Source organism: Rhinoraja longicauda, chromosome 8, assembly GCF_053455715.1.
Source record: "Rhinoraja longicauda isolate Sanriku21f chromosome 8, sRhiLon1.1, whole genome shotgun sequence".
NCBI lineage: Eukaryota > Metazoa > Chordata > Chondrichthyes > Rajiformes > Arhynchobatidae > Rhinoraja > Rhinoraja longicauda.
The window spans coordinates 67,698,747-67,717,363 of NC_135960.1; the positions used below are offsets into that span (position 1 = coordinate 67,698,747).

An 18,617-nucleotide genomic window follows, 5' to 3' on the forward strand; every position below is an offset into this window, starting at 1 on the left:
CATTGATATATCAGTTCAACCCCTGACGAGTTATAAACATTTGTACCCTGTTGCCACAGTCACTGGATGGCAGAGTAGGTTATCCTTGTATCTTTCAGCTTGCAATCTGGTTTTAGCCCAGGGGTTTATGGTGAAGTGAATGCTGATTGCTGCATTCTGATGACGAGTCTTTGAGCTGAAACATTCATTGTTTCTCTCGCCACAGATATTGCCTGACCTGAGTTTTTCCAGCATTTTCAGTTTCCAGGCCAATTTCTGCACCTGGTGGTGGACCAAAATCTGCAGTGCCACCACGACTTTTAAAATTCACACTGCCTTACTAAAGGCTGCCCAAATGAGATCATTATTCAACATGAACAATGGATAGTGTTAGTGTGTACACAGCACGGTGGTGCAGCGGTAGAGTTGCTGCCTTACAGTGCATTCAGCGCCAGAGACCCGGGTTCGATCCCGACTACGGGTGCTGTCTGTGCGGAGTTTGTACGTTCTCCCCGTGACCTGCATGGGTTTTCTCCGAGAGCTGTGGTTTCCTCCCACACTCCAAAGACGTACAGGTTTGTAGGTTAATTGGCTTGGTATAAATGTAAAAATTGTCCCTAGTGTGTGTAGGATAGTGTTAATGTGCGGGGATCACTGGTCGGTGCGGACTTGGTGGGCCGAAGGGCCTGTTTGCGCACTATATCTCTAAACTAAATTGCCCGAGATCTGTTCTATCCTGTCACTGAACTAAGACAAGGAGAGAGACAACTGCTAGCAGAGGAAAAACCATCCCCCTACAAATATTATACTTCAAATAAACAAGTGAGAACAAATTTAGTATTAACATCTTTCATCCAATTAATTAGACAAAAGATTTTGGCGGACTTGTGAAGAGGATAGTTATTATAAATATGGCACATTCAATTGTGTTTACAGAAGAGGTTTTCACATTTCATGTTTCAAGTAGTGCATAAATACTAGATAGAGCTCTTAAGGATAGCGGAGTCAGGGGAATGGGGAGAAGGCAGGAACGGGGTACTGATTGAGATTGATCAGCCATGATCACAATGAATGGCGGTGCTGGCTCGAAGGGCCGAATGGCCTACTCCTGCACCTATTGTCTATAAACCTGTTGTTACCCGTAATTAAGATACTCCAGGCAAATTTTTGATACCCTTAAAATTTATTGGTGCCCTCTGTTTTGCTACTAATTGTCTGGATTGGAAGCAGAGCTGGTGCCTTACAATGCTGGAGACCACAATTTACTCGTTCCCCTCCCAGCCAGCAGTCCATTGTTGGTGGTTCACAACAAGTGTTCGCAGCAAGTTCAGCCCAAACCCAGTGTGGCATTTGGTCATAGAACTGTCTGGGCCACAAAGCTTCCTTTTGTGGAGGTGGTTGAGTTGCTTTTCCGTAAAGTAAAGGGAAATGCAGAGTGAACATAGTAATCTTTGGCTTTTGGTCTCACAAAACCTAAGAGTCCACAAACTAGAGTTCACCACCACCCATCAAAATGGCAGGGTCAAGTACAGGTTTAAACAAGTTGTCTGATCTGAGTGCTGGACTTTGATTCCAATTATTCCAAGGTGCCAACTTGCCAACATGACAACAGCACTTCATTCAGAGAAGCAAGAGGCTTAATACATCTGAGATATTTATTCACAAAAATGCTGGAGTAACTCAGCAGGTCAGGCAGCATCTCAGGAGAGAAGGTATGGGTGACGTTTCGGGTCGAGACCCTTCTTCAGACTCCTTATAATACATCTGAGATATACTTCCATGTTTCTTAAACATTGCGATAGTACATTCAGCACCAGAGACTCAGGTTCGATCCTGACTACGGGTGCCGTCTGTACGGAGTTTGTACGTTCTCCCCGTGACCTGCGTGGGTTTTCTCCGAGATCTTCGGTTTCCTCCCACACTCCAAAGACGTACAGGTATGTAGGTTAATTGGCTGGGTAAATGTAAAAATTGTCCTTAGTGGGTGTAGGATAGTGTTAATGTGCGGGGATCACTGGGCGGCACGGACTTGGAGGGCCGAAAAGGCCTGTTTCCGGCTCTATAGATATGATATGATATGATAAGAGACATTTCAAGAACATAATCACTGCACATTCCCTTCACAGTTGTGACTCGCTGATCTTTACCGCGTCCTGTCCATATCCTTCTCCATCTGTCCTCGTACGCAATGCCTTATCTTGTTCAGTTAATAATAATTAACTTCACTGGAGCAATAATGTCAGTTCCTTTTAGACGTCCGTTCAACAATGTCATCAGTTGAAACACAGAAACATACAAACATAGAAAAATAGGTGCAGGAGTAGGCCATTTGGCTCTTTGAGCCAGCACCGCCATTCAATATGATCATGGCTGATCTTCTATAATTCGTACCCCATTCCTGCTTTTTCCCCATATCCCTTGATTCCTTTAAGCCAAAGAGCTAAATCTAACTTGCTCTTGAAACCATCCAGTGAATTGGCCTCCACTGCCTTCTGTGGCAGAGAATTCCACAGATTCCCAACTCTCTAGGTAGGACTAATGGCCTACCCCTTATTCTTAAACTGTGACCACTGGTTCTGGAATCCCCCAACATTGGGAAAAAATTTCCTGCATCTAGCCTGTCCAATCCTTTAAACATTTTATATGTTTCTATAAGATCCCCTCTCGCCCCTCTAAATTCCAGTGAATAATTGAAAGGATAATAAAGCTTCCTGAAGATAAATATATATTTATACTGCGGCACGGTAGCGCAGCGGTAGAGTTGCTGCTTTACAGCGAATGCAGCGCCGGAGACTCAGGTTCGATCCTGACTACGGGTGCTGCACTGTAAGGAGTTTGTACGTTCTCCCCGTGACCTGCGTGGGTTTTCTCCGAGATCTTCGGTTTCCTCCCACACTCCAAAGACGTACAGGTTTGTAGGTTAATTGGCTGGGTAAATGTAAAAATTGTCCCTAGTGGGTGTAGGATAGTGTTAATGTACGGGGATCGCTGGGCGGCACGGACTTGGAGGGCCGAAAAGGCCTGTTTCCGGCTGTATATATATGATATGATAAGATATGTAAAATATATGAGAAAATAAAATTAAAATTATCCTGTTACCTGTTTAGAAAAGCCACCAACAGGGTGCTTTTAATTCCCATTAGAACAGGTTACATTTTCAACCAGCCCTGCCTTGAAATTGGACTTCCTCTCTCAATCCCGTTTTTCTTTTCTTTTGTGATTTAATCTATTCCCCAGATCTGAAAGAACATATTAGTCAATTCTGAGATAGACACAAAGTGCTAGAGTATATATACTCAGCGGGACAGGCAGCATCTCTTGAGAGAAGGAATAGGTGACGCTTCGAGTCGATACCGTTCTTCAGACTGAGAGTCAGGGGAGAGGGAAACGAGAGATACAGACGGTGATGTGGAGAGATATAGAACAAATGAATGAAAGTTACTTCTGAACTGAATGACATTTTGGGCCCCATATCTGAGGAAGGATGTGCTGGCCCTGGAGAGGGTCCAGAGGAGGTTTACAAGAATGATCCCAGGAATGAGTGGGATCATTCTCATGATGAACATTTAATGGCACTGGGCCTGCACTCACTGGAGTTTAGAAGAATGAGGGGGGACCTCATTGAAACCTACCGAATAGTGAAAGGCTTGGATAGGGTGGATGTGGAGAGGATGTTTCCACTAGTGGGAAGAGTCTAGGACTAGAGGTCATAGCCTCAGAATTAAAGGACGTTCCTTTAGGAAGGAGTTGAGAAGGAATTTCTTTAGTCAGAGGGTGGTGAATCTGTGGAATTCTTTGCCTGTGGAGGCCAAGTCGATGGATGTTTTTTAAGCAGAGGTAGATAGATTCTTGATTAGTGCGGGTGTCAGGGGTTGTGGGGAAAAGGCAGGAGAATGGGGTTAGGAGGGAGAGATAGATCAGCCATGATTGAGTGGCAGAGCAAACGTTGATAGACCAAATGACCTAATTCTGCTCCTATCATTTACGGCCTTTTGACCTTTAAAAAACCAAATAACCGTCATTACCTTCAATCAGAATATGGTTTAAAAAAAACCTGAAGCGAATGGCGATAATGCACAAATGAAGAGAGGTCTGGTCCAAGACTTGTGTTGCAAGTATTTAAAATGGTCAAAAAATGCAGAATGAAACGTAAGCCTTGCCGACTGACCATCACGCCGCTTTATTTGAATGTTCTGTTCACTGAAATGAGTTGTGACGCTGAGTTTCGCACAGTGCGCTCAGCTGTTAATCCCTTGCATGGAGGTCACCTGTTTTTAACATGTTCACCTTTTGCATTTGTCTTTCTCTTTAAAGCGCAAGAATCGGCTGACCTAATTTTCTTAATTGACGGATCTGCCAGCGTTGGAAGTGTCAATTTCCAATATATTCGCGATTTTATCGTAAATTTCATCGACAGTCTCGAGATCGGCCCTGACAGAATCCAAATCGGTGTGGTACAGTACAGCGATGAGCCCAACACCGAGTTCTATTTAAACACGTACTCCACGAAAATAGAGGTTCTGGATGCGGTGAAACGACTTCAACCAAAAGGCGGAGATGACATTAATACTGGCGAGGCCGTACAATTTTTAGTCGACAATCACTTAATTGAGTCAGCCGGAAGCAGGGCCACAGCAGGGGTTCCACAGGCAGTAGTCATTATCACTTCTAGCGAGTCCAGTGATGACATAAATCAGGCAGAACTATTACTAAAGCAAGGTAGTATATACACATTTTCTATTGGCGGTAAAGATGCCGACCATAATGAACTTGCACAGCTCTCAACCGATGCATCCTTTACTGCCTCCATCTCCGAATTCCGTGATATCGGTCAGTTGCAACAGCAATTTTTACCATTGATCTCGGCAATGGCCCGAAGGGAAATAATTCTTGAGCCTCTGGTCTTGTCTGAAGGTACGTACGATCCAAATTTAGTCCCCACTCTTTGCATCCTAACAGGCATGCAGGAGCCTTGTGGTCAACTTGGAAAATTGTTGATGATGATTAACACAAATGACCAAACAAAATTGTTACCAGCTTGGAACAGCAGATTTAATGGATGGTCACCTGGTTAAAAAAAAAAAAAAAAGTCTTTGTTTAAACGCTACAGGAGTTTCAACAGGTGGGTAAAATGATGAGAGAGGGGCGGAGGTAGGTAAAGAAATATTTATTTTCACAGTTAATCTGTCGCAGTAGAATGTCTAAATCAGGCTGGACCAAAGATCTGGTCATGGAGTAAGATGGTAGTTGGGACTGGAGGGGCTCCTGTGCATCAGAAATACTGGCATAAACCCGTTGGGCTGAATGGTCTTCACCCCCCCACCTTATGCAATGCAATTGTGGAATATTAGAATCCTTGACTAAGGTAAAATATGAGATGAGAAAAGTGTACTTTGCCACCCAATTGTTTCAAATTCATTTATCAAACATTTTTCAAAATGGTTGCTGCTCTGAATATTACATGTTAGACAATAGACAATAGGTGCAGGAGGAGGCCATTCGGCCCCTCGAGCCAGCACCACCATTCACCTTGATCATGGCTGATCATTCTCAATCAGTACCTCGTTCCTGCCTTCTCCCCACACCCCCTGACTCCACTATCCTTAAGAGCTCTATCTAACTCTCTCTTGAAAGCATCCAGAGAATTGGCCTCCACTGCCTTCTGAGGCAGAGCATTCCAGTTCATTTACACATTCTCTTAAAATCAAAACGATCAGTGGCATGGTGATTTTATTAATTGTTATAAATCTCCAGCGCTCAATGCCTGGGTATCCCGAACGAGAGAGAGAGAGAGAGAGAGAGAGAGAGTTGCTCTCTGCTCCGGTGGCTGAGAGGATTGAAGCAACCTTTGAATGAAGAGTGTGTCGAAGGAAGAGGGACAGAGGCAGTGGGAGTTCGAAGTTTGAGTGAACGTTGGACTTCGGAAACTTTCCTTTGTCGAAGGATTTCTCCATTTAGTGAGGAACTCCAGCGCTTGTCTGCAGAGCTGTGGGAGCGGCAGTGGCTGGCGGATTGCCAATCGTACCTGGAGACTGGGAGTTGGGAAGATGTGGTGTTTGTGGCGATTCTAGCTCCACAATCCAGCTTCCATAACATTGTGCCCGGACTGGGACTTCGGGCTCAACAAAGTGAAGGTACTTTTCAAAATCTGGCAGATTCCGGAGGGGCTCGAAAGGCCTCAGAAAGCCCCAAAAGCTGCACTCGGCGGTGAGGATAAGCGTGGGCGTGTTCCTTTGCTCGACTGGAGAGAACTGCTTCTGCCGCTCTTTAGACTGAGACTGACTCTGAGAGCGTTTTGTGCGAGGACTGCTGTTGTTTCGGGTGTTGTTCTGTACCCCTGTCAGGATGGCAGCAGCTCGGGGTCGGGGTCAGGGTCGGAGCTACGCAGGTGTGGCTTCGGCTGCGGCTCCGGAGTCACTCGAGGAGGAGCCCTATGTCAACTTGGGGGGGCTCGAGTACGGGATCACGGTCCAAACCGGGGACCGGTGGTCCAAGGAGGAATTAGCGGAGAGCCTGTTTGATCTCTTCAAGAAGGACGAGATTGCCTCTGCTGAGGTTGGATGGGGTAAATGTCAGTTCATCCTAAAGGAGCAGCAGGATGTGGCCCTAGCTTTGGAGAAGGGGCTTATAGTGAGGGGGCTCTTTGTACCGGTGGAACCATGGGTGTCCACCGTGCGACCGGTTCTCCTGCGCAACGTTCCCACTTTCATCCGGGATGCGCTCCTTGGCCCACACCTGGCAGAGATTGGGGAGGTGCGGTCCAGGCTGACTAGGCTTAATCAGACCTGGCGCAGCAGCACTCGTCTCCAAAGGAGCTATACATTTAAGAGGCGGGTGTACATGGAAGTAGGATTAGGGATGGGCGCGGAGGGAAGTTTTGTCGTTAAGAATGCGGGGCTCCAATACCGCGTGTATTGGAGTTGGGGGGAAGCACGGTGTCATGCGTGTAAAGAGTTCGGGCACTTCCGCAGGGATTGTCCCAATGGCCGGGGTGCTGCGAGAAATCCCAACGCTGCAGCCCAGGAAAACACTGCTGGCCCACCCGGGGCTGCCAGTTCCACCTCGGTGACCCGGGGAGACACTGCTGGCCCACCCAGGGCTGCCAGTTCCAGCTCGGTGACCCGGGGAGACACTGCTGGCCCACCCGGGGCTGCTGGTTCCACCTTGGCGGCCCAGGGCAGCACTGCCCCTCGACCCCCATGTCCTGTACCTGCGGCGGAGCTTGGCGGAGAGGTGCAGGGGGAGGGCGAGGAGGAGGGGGGGGAATGGCACGTGCAGAAGGGGAAGAGTTCCAAGAGGAAAACGAGAAACCTTAAAGCGAAACAATCGCAAACGGATGGGCCCACGCCCACACCTGTGCCCACCCAAACGGTGCCTGTTGGGCCCGGAGAGGTCCAGGGGGCACCTGGCGGGGCTCAGCAAGGAGCTGAGGAGGTACGGGAGGGGGCGGGGGAGTTCCTGTTGGGATCTGCGGTGGCTGATCAAAGGGATGAAAGAGAGGAAGCTGGCGGTGTGGAGGTGGAGGACTCCTCCTTTATGGAGGTCACCAAACCACCGCCCGCCGTGGGGGTAAAGAGGAGGCGTGCGTCTGGTGAGGAAGAGGATGGCCCTGGGCATAAGGCCAGGGGGCTGCCTGCCCCGAGACCCTCCACTCCGGTAGAGGATGGTGATCCACGACTAGTGTCCTCTAGGCCGGGGGTTGCCCTTTCGTCCCAGGGGCCTTCAGAGGGTGATATCTCACAAGAGGTTGGGGTTGGCTGCCCTGGGAATGTGTCCCCTGGGAGGGAGGACGAGCAGGGACAACCCGAAGGGGGGGTCTCGGTTGTAGGGGTGGTTTCCCAGCCTATGCTCCTCATTAGAACTATGAGAGTGACTGAGGGGTGCGCTGCCCCACAGACTGAGGAAGTAGGGGAGAGTCCAGAAACACTGGCTCCTTCAGTGGGCCCCAGTGAGGGTACTCCCCTGGTGGTGGAGGATGGAGACTCTCTGGGTGATGCTGGGGGAGTGGGTTCCCTGGATGAGGAGGGGGACGGGGCTGTTGCGGGTCATGTCTCTCAGTCAGATTCCGGTGGTGAAGGTGGACCGCGGGCCCTGGGGGCGCCCTGTTTTTGTTCTTCCCCAGGCCCAGTTGTAGAGGGCGGGGAGAGTGTGCAGGAGCCTGGCCATACACTGGCCGGCTCATCGCTGTTGGAGGTGTCAGGACTCTCCCTCGACATTGATCCCGGGGGTGGGATCATGCCGGAGGGGGGGGAGGGTGTTGGAGCCAGCTTACACAGTGAAGAGAGCGAGCTGGCAGCCAGTGGCAGTCTGCCAAATCTGGGCCACGACCTTGAGTGCAGGGAGGAGGAAGATGTTGCTTCAGGTGTCAGTGGGTTGGCAGAATGCCAGGACTCCAGTGCTGTGGCTCGAGCGGCCGGCATCATTGAGATTCGAGAGTTTTTGCATGAACATCAGCACAGTAGGAGCAAAGTACGGCTAGCTGCCGAACGGTGGCCAGACCTGGGGGGAACTATCCGGACACTTAGTGCTATCCTTAACAGTAGGGATAGTGCTCTAAGTGCTTGTGATAAGCGTCAATTCGGGGAGTTTTTGAAGCTCCTAAAAGAGCGGGGCTTCACTCCCACAAGGAGCTTGAGGAATAAGTCTAATGAGCGTTCAAGTTCACAGTAGTTAGCCTAAATATAAACGGTGGAAGGGGGGTCCTCAGAGAGGGGAAGTATGCAGTGAGCTTTCTACAAGAGACGCACACTGTTGTTAGTGACGATCCCACCTGGGTCCTGGAGTGGGATGGGGGGGTCTACATGAGCCACCTCAGTACAAAGTCAAGTGGGGTGGCTTTCCTGTTGGCCCCGACTTTCCAGCCAGAGATTGTGAAGGTGCAGGAAGTTGTGCCAGGCCGTTTGCTCTATCTGGCCGTGATCCTGGATGGCGTGCCGTTACATTTCATTAACGTGTACGCCCCCAGCACCGGCACGATGCAGGCGCGTTTACTTCAGGAGGTGACTGCTCTGATGAGCACCATTGATTGCGGGGAGTGTGTCTTCCTTGGGGGGGATTTCAATTGTACCCTTGAGACGCGAGATCGCTCTGGTATTCAGTGTGCCCCTGCAGTGGCGAAGAAGTTGAGAGGTGTGATTGAATCTTTCGAGCTGGTTGATGCGTGGCGGAATCTCCACCCTGATGCCAACGCGTTTTCGCGGAGGTCTGAGGGGGGTGGTTCCCGTATCGACCGTGTGTACATCTCCAGAGCGTATGTCTCCCGGGTCTCGGCGGCCTCTATGCGGACGGTGCCATGTTCGGACCACTGCCTGGTGCGAGTGGATTTTATTCCAGCGCGCACACGGGCTGGGTCCGCGTACTGGCACTTTAATAACCAGCTGCTGGAGGATCGCCGATTCCGGGAGTCTTTCAGGCGGTTCTGGGTGAAGTGGAGAGAGAGGCAGAGGGGCTTCCCTTCCCTTAAGCAGTGGTGGGATGTGGGGAAAGCTTACATCCGTCTTTTCTGTCAGGACTACACGGGAGGGTCGACCAGAAGGCGGGACGCGGCAGTCGAGCGACTCGAGAAGGAGTTACTCGACGCAGAGTCTCGCTTGGGTCGGGTCGGTGAAGACTCCTGTGAGTGGGGAGAGTTTCAGGAGAGGAAGGAAGCGCTGAGGGACCTGCAGCTTGAGCGGTCCCGAGGTGCTTACGTGAGGTCGCGAGTCCAGATGCTGCACGATCTGGACCGGGCTTCACCATTCTTTCTCTCTCTGGAGAAAGGGCGAGGAGCCCGCAAACAGCTCGTCGAGCTGCTCGCGGACGATGGCTCCTCGGTCACAGACCCAGAGGGGATTAGAGCGTTAGTTCGGTCCTTTTATGGAACGCTGTTCTCTGCGGATGGTGTCAGCGGAGAGGCTCAGCGGGTTCTGTGGGAGTGGCTACCGACTATAGACAGAGGGGTGGTTGAACAGCTTGATGACCCCTTATCATTGGAGGAGGTGACTGGTGCCCTGCACCAGCTCAGAAGGGGTAAGTCCCCTGGGCTGGATGGGCTGACGGTTGAGTTTGTTAGAGCCTTCTGGGATGTCCTGGGGGGTGACTACATGAAGGTTCTGGGGGAGAGCCTGGCGACCGGGGAGATGCCCCTCTCGTGGCGCAGGGCAGTCGTTGTCCTGCTACCCAAGAAGGGCGAACTCCGCCTGTTGAAGAACTGGCGCCCGGTCTCTCTCCTCTGTACAGAGTATAAAGTTTTTGCACGGGCGATGGCAAATCGCCTGGGCTCCGTACTATCCCAAATGATCCACCCTGACCAGTCCTATACAGTCCCTGGTCGGTCCATCCAAGATAACATCCATTTGGTTAGGGACCTGATCCATCTGGCCCAGGGCACTGGTCAGTCAGCTGCCTTTCTATCCCTGGATCAGGAGAAGGCTTTTGACAGGGTGGAACATGATTACCTCTTCGGCACACTGCAAGCGTTCGGTTTTGGACCGCATTTTGTGGCCCGGGTCCGGCTTTTGTACACCGCAGCAGAGTGTCTCGTGAAGATTAACGGTGCATTGTTGGCCCCCTTTCGCTTTGGGAGGGGGGTACGCCAGGGGTGCCCCATGTCTGGGCAGTTGTACTCGGTATGTGTGGAGCCATTCCTGTGTCTTCTTAGGAGGCGGTTGGCAGGCCTGGTTCTACCAGGACCGGGGGTGGAGGTGGTTCTCTCGGCCTATGCCGATGACATTCTCCTCACGTTCACTGATCCTGTTGACCTGCGGAGGATGCACGAATGCCAGCAGGTGTTCTCAGCTGCTTCGTCCGCTAGGATCAACTGGAGTAAGTGCTCCGGACATCTAGTGGGCCAGTGGCAGGTGGACTCCCTGCCGGAAGAGATGAAGGATTATGCGTGGAGTACCACGCACCTCCTCTACCTGGGGATCTACCTGAGTCCCACTGAGGATGCTTGGCCGGCGAACTGGCAGGAGCTAGAGACGAAAGTCGTCGCCCGGCTGGGACACTGGTCAGGCTTGCTTAGGGTTATTTCTTTCCAGGGTAGGGTGCTGGTCATAAACCAGCTGGTGGCCTCAATGTTATGGTACCGGCTGGCCACTCTTGTCCCGCCCTCTACCTTTGTAAATGCTGTACAGAAGAGGTTAGTGGATTTCTTTTGGGGAGGGAGGAAACACTGGGTCTCAGCCGCAGTCCTGAGTCTCCCGCTAGAGGAGGGTGGCCAGTCCTTGGTATGCGTGCGTACCCAGGTGGCGGCTCTCCGTCTTAGGACTCTGCGGAGGTACGTGTACGCGGAGCACCCTCCCAGGTGGCACGCTCTGGCCACGTTTTTTTTCCGCCAGGGCCAGTGCCTAAGGGGGGTTTGGCGGCTCCCGGTGGCGGGCATCAGCCGACCCGCCACACGGGACATGCCAAGCTTTTACCGCGATGTGTTGAGAGTGAGGAATTTGGTCATCTTCAGTCAGCGCGTTGCTCCTCAGGGGGAGGGGGGTGTTGTGGCTGTGGTGGGGGCCGGTCCTCACGCTGTCGCGGTGGGTGTTGGGGAGCGGCGTGAGCTTGGAGTGATTCCGGCCGAGCTTACCCCCGCTCCGCCGGAACTGCTCATCGGGCCCAGGCTCCGGAATATTTCCCAGGAGCCGGCCCCACACAACTTGAGCCGCCTCTCCCAGATGCCCAGCGTGCCGTTCCGTGATGCAGGCAGACGTTTACTGTATAGGATGCTCCTGCACACTCTGCACCTCCTCGCCTTCGTCTTCCGTCCGGATACGCCGTGGCGATCCGTGTTACCACCTGATGGCGGGAGTGGTCCCCAGTGGAGGTCTCTCTACAAGGGTGTCCTCCCCCTTTACATCGGGGACCTGGGGTGGAGAGTGTTGCACAGAGCCGTTGTGTGTAACAAATTTTTGAGCCGGTTCACGGACACGCCGGCCGCCTGTATTTTCTGCGGCGAGGAAGAGTCCGTGTTCCACGTGTACATGGAGTGTGTGAGGTTGCTGCCCCTGTATGAGTATCTGAAGGGGTTGCTCCTCAAGTTTTGGCTGCATTTCAGTCCTACGATCCTGGTGTTTGGGCTCGGGGCTGGGAGTGGGGAGGGCCGGTCAGGAGGGTGGGATTTCCCTGTCGGTTTGCTCCTGGGCCTGGCCAAGATGGCCATTCGTGGGTCCAGGCAGCGGGCGGTCGATGGTCTTGCCAGAGTCGGCTGCCTCCCCCTCTTCCGGGCCTACGTCCGTGCGCGCGTGTCCCTAGAGAGGGAACACGCGGTGATCACGGGGGCTATGGAGGCCTTCCGTGAACGCTGGTCACCACGGGGGGTTGAGAGCATTGTAAATAATGAAGGCAATGTTGTATTATAATGATTACCTGATGTTTTGTAACCTCTGATTGTGGTTTTGATGTGATGTATCATGTGATTGTGCTGAATAAAGTCTTTGAAAGAAAAAAAAGAAAAAAAAAAAAAAAAGAGAGAGAGAGAGAGAGAGAGAGAGAGAGAGAGAGAGAGAGAGAGAGAGAGAGAGAGAGAGAGAGAGACAGACAGACAGAGACAGAGACAGAGACAGAGAGACAGACAGACAGACAGACAGACAGACAGACAGACAGACCGACCGACCGACCGACCGACCGACCGACCGACCGACCCACCCACCCACCCACCCACCGACCGACCGACCCACCGACCGACCGACCGACCGACCGACCGACCCACCCACCCACCCACCCACCCACCCAAGTCCCCCTCCCTAGTTGGTGGATGAGGAACGTATTCGGTCATACCAGGTAAATGTGGTCCACGCTTTAAGGTGGCGCAGCAGTAGAGTGGCTGTTCACAGCGTCGGAGACCCGGGTTCGATCCCGACCACGGGTGCTGTCTGTACAGAGCTTGTATGTTCTCCCAGTGATAGCGTGGGTTTTCTCCGAGATCTTCGGTAATAGCGGGGATCGCTGGTCGTGCGGACACGGTGGGCCGAAGGGCCTGTTTCAGCGCTGTATCTCTAAAGTTAAAACATTTCCAATCGGGCATCATGCAATGCTAATCTAGACCTTTATATCCCCTGGTAGCTTTCTCATAAAGCATTGCATACAGCTGCTACATGAATTATTTCTTGCTACTCATTGTAGCACAGAAATCGAGCTGGGGACAGTTGAACAGAATCATCTTATTTACGACTGGAATACCAGTGGGTCTCAAAATCCAGCATGAAACTATACAACATATAGGTCCCGATTTAAAATCAAAAACATTTGGGATGTTCCTCATAACGGTTGTGAAGATCCTGAAGAAAGCTTGAGGGAGAAGAGTAAAGCTTAGATAATGGATACTTGTCTCCACCTTTGTAGCTAGACTTGCAACAGAAAATCAGTTGAATCCAACATGATGTTGGAGCATTTCTTCCCATTCTGCACGGGGTCATTGAGGATCATTGTCATTAATGTCAACTCCTCCCATGCCTTCATCCGACCATTGCCATGTACAGTGGGCCAAAACAGAGTTGGATTATGCCAGGAATCTGTTTGCATCTGGACAGGTTTTGATGTGTGTGTGGACCATGCCTAGTTGCTCCTCATGTAATCAGGGCGTAGCTAGTTTATTGAAGTCGCCTGTCCTCCACAAGGGACATAAGAGATGCAGGTCTTCAAGTAGGGATAATGCCACGAGACCACTTGTGGGCTGATGGGCTGGGAGAACCCGATGAATGGGATAACATCAGGCAGCTACTCACAGTTGAATGTGGAACTAGAAGGAGTATTGCACTCACTGTGGTGCAATGGTAGAGTTGATGCCTTGCAGCGCCAGAGACCCAGGTTCGATCCTGACTCCGGGCGCTGTCTGTACGGAGTTTGTACGTACTCCCAGAGACCGCGTGGGTTTTCTCCCAGCTGCTCCGGTTTTCTCCCACATTCCAAAGCCGTGCAGGTTTGTAGGTTAATTGGCTTCTGTAAATTTTTCCGGGTGCGTGTATGATGGAACTAGTTTACGGGTGATCGCTGGTCGATGCTGACTCGGTGGGACGAAGGTCCTGTTTCCGCACTGTCTCTCTAAACTAAACTAAACTAAACACAACAGGCTCTTATTACTAGATAGACACAGAATGCTGGAGTAACTCAGTGGGTCAGGCAGCATCTCTGGAGTAGGTGATTTTTCAGGCCTGAGAGTCAGGGGTGAGGGAAACTAGAGGTATGAACAGGTACAGAAAGCTCTTCTTACTGATCGATTCAGGTTTGCTCAAAGGACAATTAAGGTTTTTGAAAGAATGGCTCAAAGTTGGGGTGAACTGATGATGCATGTTTAACAACCTTTCAGTTCTTGGTTTTTCTTGTTAATGCCCGCCATTTGTTAAGTGGTCGCAGTGGAGCTGGTCTATGAAGGTATTGTGAGCGTGTTAAGAGTCTTTTGCCCCGACAATCTGGGACAAGGCCCAAGGCTGCAAGGACTCTGTGTGACAGCGATTAATATCCAAGGAAGTCCTCGTGGGGATTGCAAAAGTTACACCGATGCACTAAGAAGAATTTCAGAACATTATTTGAAGCTAAATTTGGAATGTGATTCATTGCTGTCCCGACTTTCTGTCACGATGAACTCAATCTGGGCATCAATATGTTGATTCAAAATTGATCCGTTTACAATGTAATTTGGCCTAATGAAGTTGTTCAAGGGAAAATAATATATATTTTTGTATGTAATAGTTAAATGTTCAGGGAAATCTCAAAGCCGTATATTCCGGGCCAAGATAAAGTCAAAGTTTAAATGCTTATTCTTGCCTATTTGTAAAATTGGGAATGCTGTTATTAATGGGACTATTTTCAACCTGTTTTACAGTTCCAGATCGGAGGCGGGACATTGTATTCCTGTTGGATGGCAGTCGTGGAGTGAGACCTGCAAACTTTTTGAAAATGCGTGAATTTATCTTAAAAGTGATTAACAAATTTACAATTGGGCCCAATGCTGTGAAAGTTGCTGTCGTGCAGTATAGCGACACTCAAACCACTGAGATTTTCTTGAACACTCACGCGGCCAAAGGCAAACTCAACCCCGCTGTGAAGGCGCTGCGTTTGCGGGGTGGAAACGCACGAAACACTGGGGCCGCACTGGAGTACGTCCTCAGGGAGCACTTCACCGCGTCCAGGGGCAGCCGAAAGGAGCAGAACGTCCCCCAGTTTCTGGTGCTCATCACCAGCGGAGGGTCGGCCGATCCCCTGCACGTCCCGGCATTGGAATTGAAGATGGCTGGCATCATGGCATTCTCCGTTGGAGTGGGGCACCCGGATCAGGCGGAGCTGCGGGAGGTTGCCTTTGCTCCCTACTTGGTCTTTCAGGCAACGACTTTTCCGAGTCTGGTCCAGCTACCCAAAGAAGTCATCAAAAGGTTGAGCACGTTGGGTGCTCCCATTGTGATCACAGAAACGCCCACTGTCACCATCACGGAAGGTAGCTCAATTCCCAGCGCTTCGTTAATGTTCCACTCCCACTGCCTTTAAAGTTCTGTCGAAGTTGACGTGAGATACTTCAACTCGTCTGTCCATTGGTGAAACCAAACTGGAATTTAGAAGGATGAGAGGAGATCTTATCAAAACGTATAAGATTATTAAAGGGTTGGACACGTTAAAGGCAGGAAACATGTTCCCAATAGCATAAGAAAATAACTGCAGATGCTGGTACAAATCGATTTATTCACAAAATGCTGGTGTAACTCAGCAGGTCAGGCAGCATCTCGGGAGAGAAGGAATGGGTGACGTTTCGGGTCGAGACCGAAGAAGGGTCTCGACCCGAAACGTCACCCATTCCTTCTCTCCCGAGATGTTGCCTGACCTGCTGATTTACTCCAGCATTTTGTGAATAAATCAACATGTTCCCAATGTTGGGGGAGTCCAGAACAAGGGGCCACAGATTAAGAATAAGGGGTAGGCCATTTAGAACTGAGATGAGGAAAAACTTTTTCAGTCAGAGAGTTGTGAATCTGTGGAATTCTCTGCCTCAGAAGGCAGTGGAGGCCACTTCTCTGAATGCATTCAAGAGAGAGCTAGATAGACCTCTTAAGGATAGCGGAGTCAGGGGATATGGGGAGAAGGCAGGAACGGGGTACTGATTGAGAATGATCAGCCATGATCACATTGAATGGCGGTACTGGCTCGAAGGGCCGAATGGCCTCCTCCTGCACCTATTGTCTATTGTCTAGCAAATGAACTTTATTTGAATGCGGGGTGGAATGCAGACCTTAAGGAACATAAAATAAATTGGTATCAGGGTGTCCAAACCATTACCATTGAGGCTTTCTGATAGAAAAGTGCACATTTGAACAGTAGAATACCATTTTGTGGCAGGGGACCATTTGGAAACATAGAAACTAATTGCAGGAATAGGCCATTCGTCCCTTCGAGCCAGCATTGCCATTCAATATTCGATTTTCTAATAGGATTGTCCAAAATCATTACCCCGTTCCTGCTTTTCCCCCATATCCCTTGATTCCATTAGCCCCAAGAGCTAAATCTAACTCCACCTTGAAAACATCCAGGGAATTGGCCTCCACTGCCTTCAGTGGCAGAGAATTCCACAGATTCACAACTGTCTGGTTTCTCCTCAGTCCTAAATGGACTACCCTTTATTCTTAAACTGTTCAGGTCATGAAGCCTGCGGTGAATTTTTGAACTGTGCAATTTTACGCTCATTTCACTTGTTTGTGGGTGTGGATGGTAACAATTGAGGCCTAGCATTGAATTCAACAATTTTAGACCTAGTTCTTTTCGACCGTTTCGCTGAAAGCCTCCGCTCAGTCCGCCTAAACCTGCGCGATCTCCCGGTTGCCAAACACTTCAACTCCCCCTCCCATTCCCACAGTGACCTTTCTGTCCTGGGCCTCCTCCACTGCCAGGGTGAGGCCCAGTGTAATTTGGAGGAACAGCACCTCATATTTTGCTTGGGCAGCTTACACGCCTGCTGGAATACACTGGAATTTAGAAGGATGAGAGGAGATCTTATCGAAACGTATAAGATTATTAAGGGGTTGGACACGTTGGAGGCAGGAAACATGTTCCCAATGTTGGGGGAGTCCAGAACAAGGGGCCACGGTTTAAGAATAAGGGGTAGGCCATTTAGAACTGAGATGAGGAAAAACTTTTTCAGTCAGAGAGTTGTGAATCTGTGGAATTCTCTGCCTCAGAAGGCAGTGGAGGTCAATTCTCTGAATGCATTCAAGAGAGAGCTAGATAGAGCTCTTAAGGATAGCGGAGTCAGGGGGTATGGGGAGAAGGCAGGAACGGGGTACTGATTGAGAATGATCAGCCATGATCACATTGAATGGCGGTGCTGGCTCGAAGGGCCGAATGGCCTCCTCCTGCATCTATTGTCTATAGTATGAACATTGACTTCTCTAACATCATGTAACCCTTACTTTCCCTCTCTCTCCATCCCTCACCCTTCCCAGTTCTCCCACCAGTCTGACTGTCACCATAATTAAATTTTAACCCTGTTAACCTCCATTGGCACCTTCTCCCAGCTAACAATGATCTATTCTACATTTTCCTTGATTGTCATCCCCTTTGATGTCTTCTTCTCGCACCTTATACTTCCTTATCTCTATGTCTCCCGCTCACCTGCCTCTCAGTGTGAAGGATGGTCTCGACCTGAAACGTCACCCATTCCTTCTCTCCAGAGATGCTGCCTGTCCCGCTGAGTTACTCCAGCATTTTGTGTCTAGTTTCTTTTCTGTTTGTTTCAGAACTGGTCACTGGTCACTTTTTTAGATTTTAGATTTAGATTTTTTAGATTTAGAGATACAGCGCGGAAACAGGCCCTTCGGCCCACCGAGTCCGCGCCGCCCAGCGATCCCCGCACATTAACACTATCCTAAACACACTAGGGACAATTTCCTGCCTTCTCCCCATAACCCTTGACACCCGTTCTAATCAAGAATGTGTCTATCTCTGCCTTAAAAATATCCACTGACTTGGCCTCCACAGCCCTCTGTGGCAAAGTTCCACAGATTAACTCCCCTCTCACTAAAGAAGTTCCTCCTCACCTCCTTTCTAAAAGAGCGCCCTTTAATTCTGAGGCTGTGCCCTCTGGTCCTAGACTCTCCCACCAGTGGAAACATCCTTTGAATCTATCTCTAGAAAACATCCCCAGAATACCCATTTTAGACCATAAACAGATATAGTTCACATTGTCTGTATAGAATAAGCAGGGAGAAATTATTTGCTCTAAAAAGTGGGGAGAATAACGATAGATTTACAAAAATAATCAAAGAAGGCCTCGTTAAATTATCATCAGTGTGTAGGTGGGTGGTAAAATCAGCGGGACTAGGGGAACTGATTGTACATGGGATAACAGAGAAACTGGTAGGATTAGTGTAAATGGGTATTTGATGGTCATTGTGGACTCTGGACCAGAGGACATGTTTGCATGCCTTATGACTGTCTGAATTTTCTGAAGTAGAGAGGAAATGTAAAAGGTTAATGGCACTGGGCCTGTACTCGCTGGAGTTTAGAAGGATGAAGGGGGACCTCATTGAAACTTACTGAATAGTGAAAGGCTTGGATAGAGTGGATGTGGAGAGGATGTTTCCATGAGTGGGAGAATCTGGGATGAGAAGTCATAGCCTCAGAATTAAAGGACGTTCCTTTAGGAAGGAGATGAGGAGGAATTTCTTTAGTCAGAGGGTGGTGAATCT

General features: G+C 50.0%; 1 protein-coding gene across 1 annotated transcript in view; it reads left to right on the forward strand.

The window, feature by feature from the left end:
- LOC144596371 (collagen alpha-3(VI) chain-like) overlaps window positions 1–18,617 on the forward strand; it is a 168,660-nt gene that overhangs the window by 23,297 nt on the left and 126,746 nt on the right. Inside the window, exons 4-5 of the mRNA XM_078404627.1 lie at window positions 4,294–4,893; window positions 14,771–15,379. Of these exons, the coding sequence (XP_078260753.1) occupies window positions 4,294–4,893; window positions 14,771–15,379 (1,209 nt within the window). The remainder of the gene's footprint in view (window positions 1–4,293; window positions 4,894–14,770; window positions 15,380–18,617) is intronic.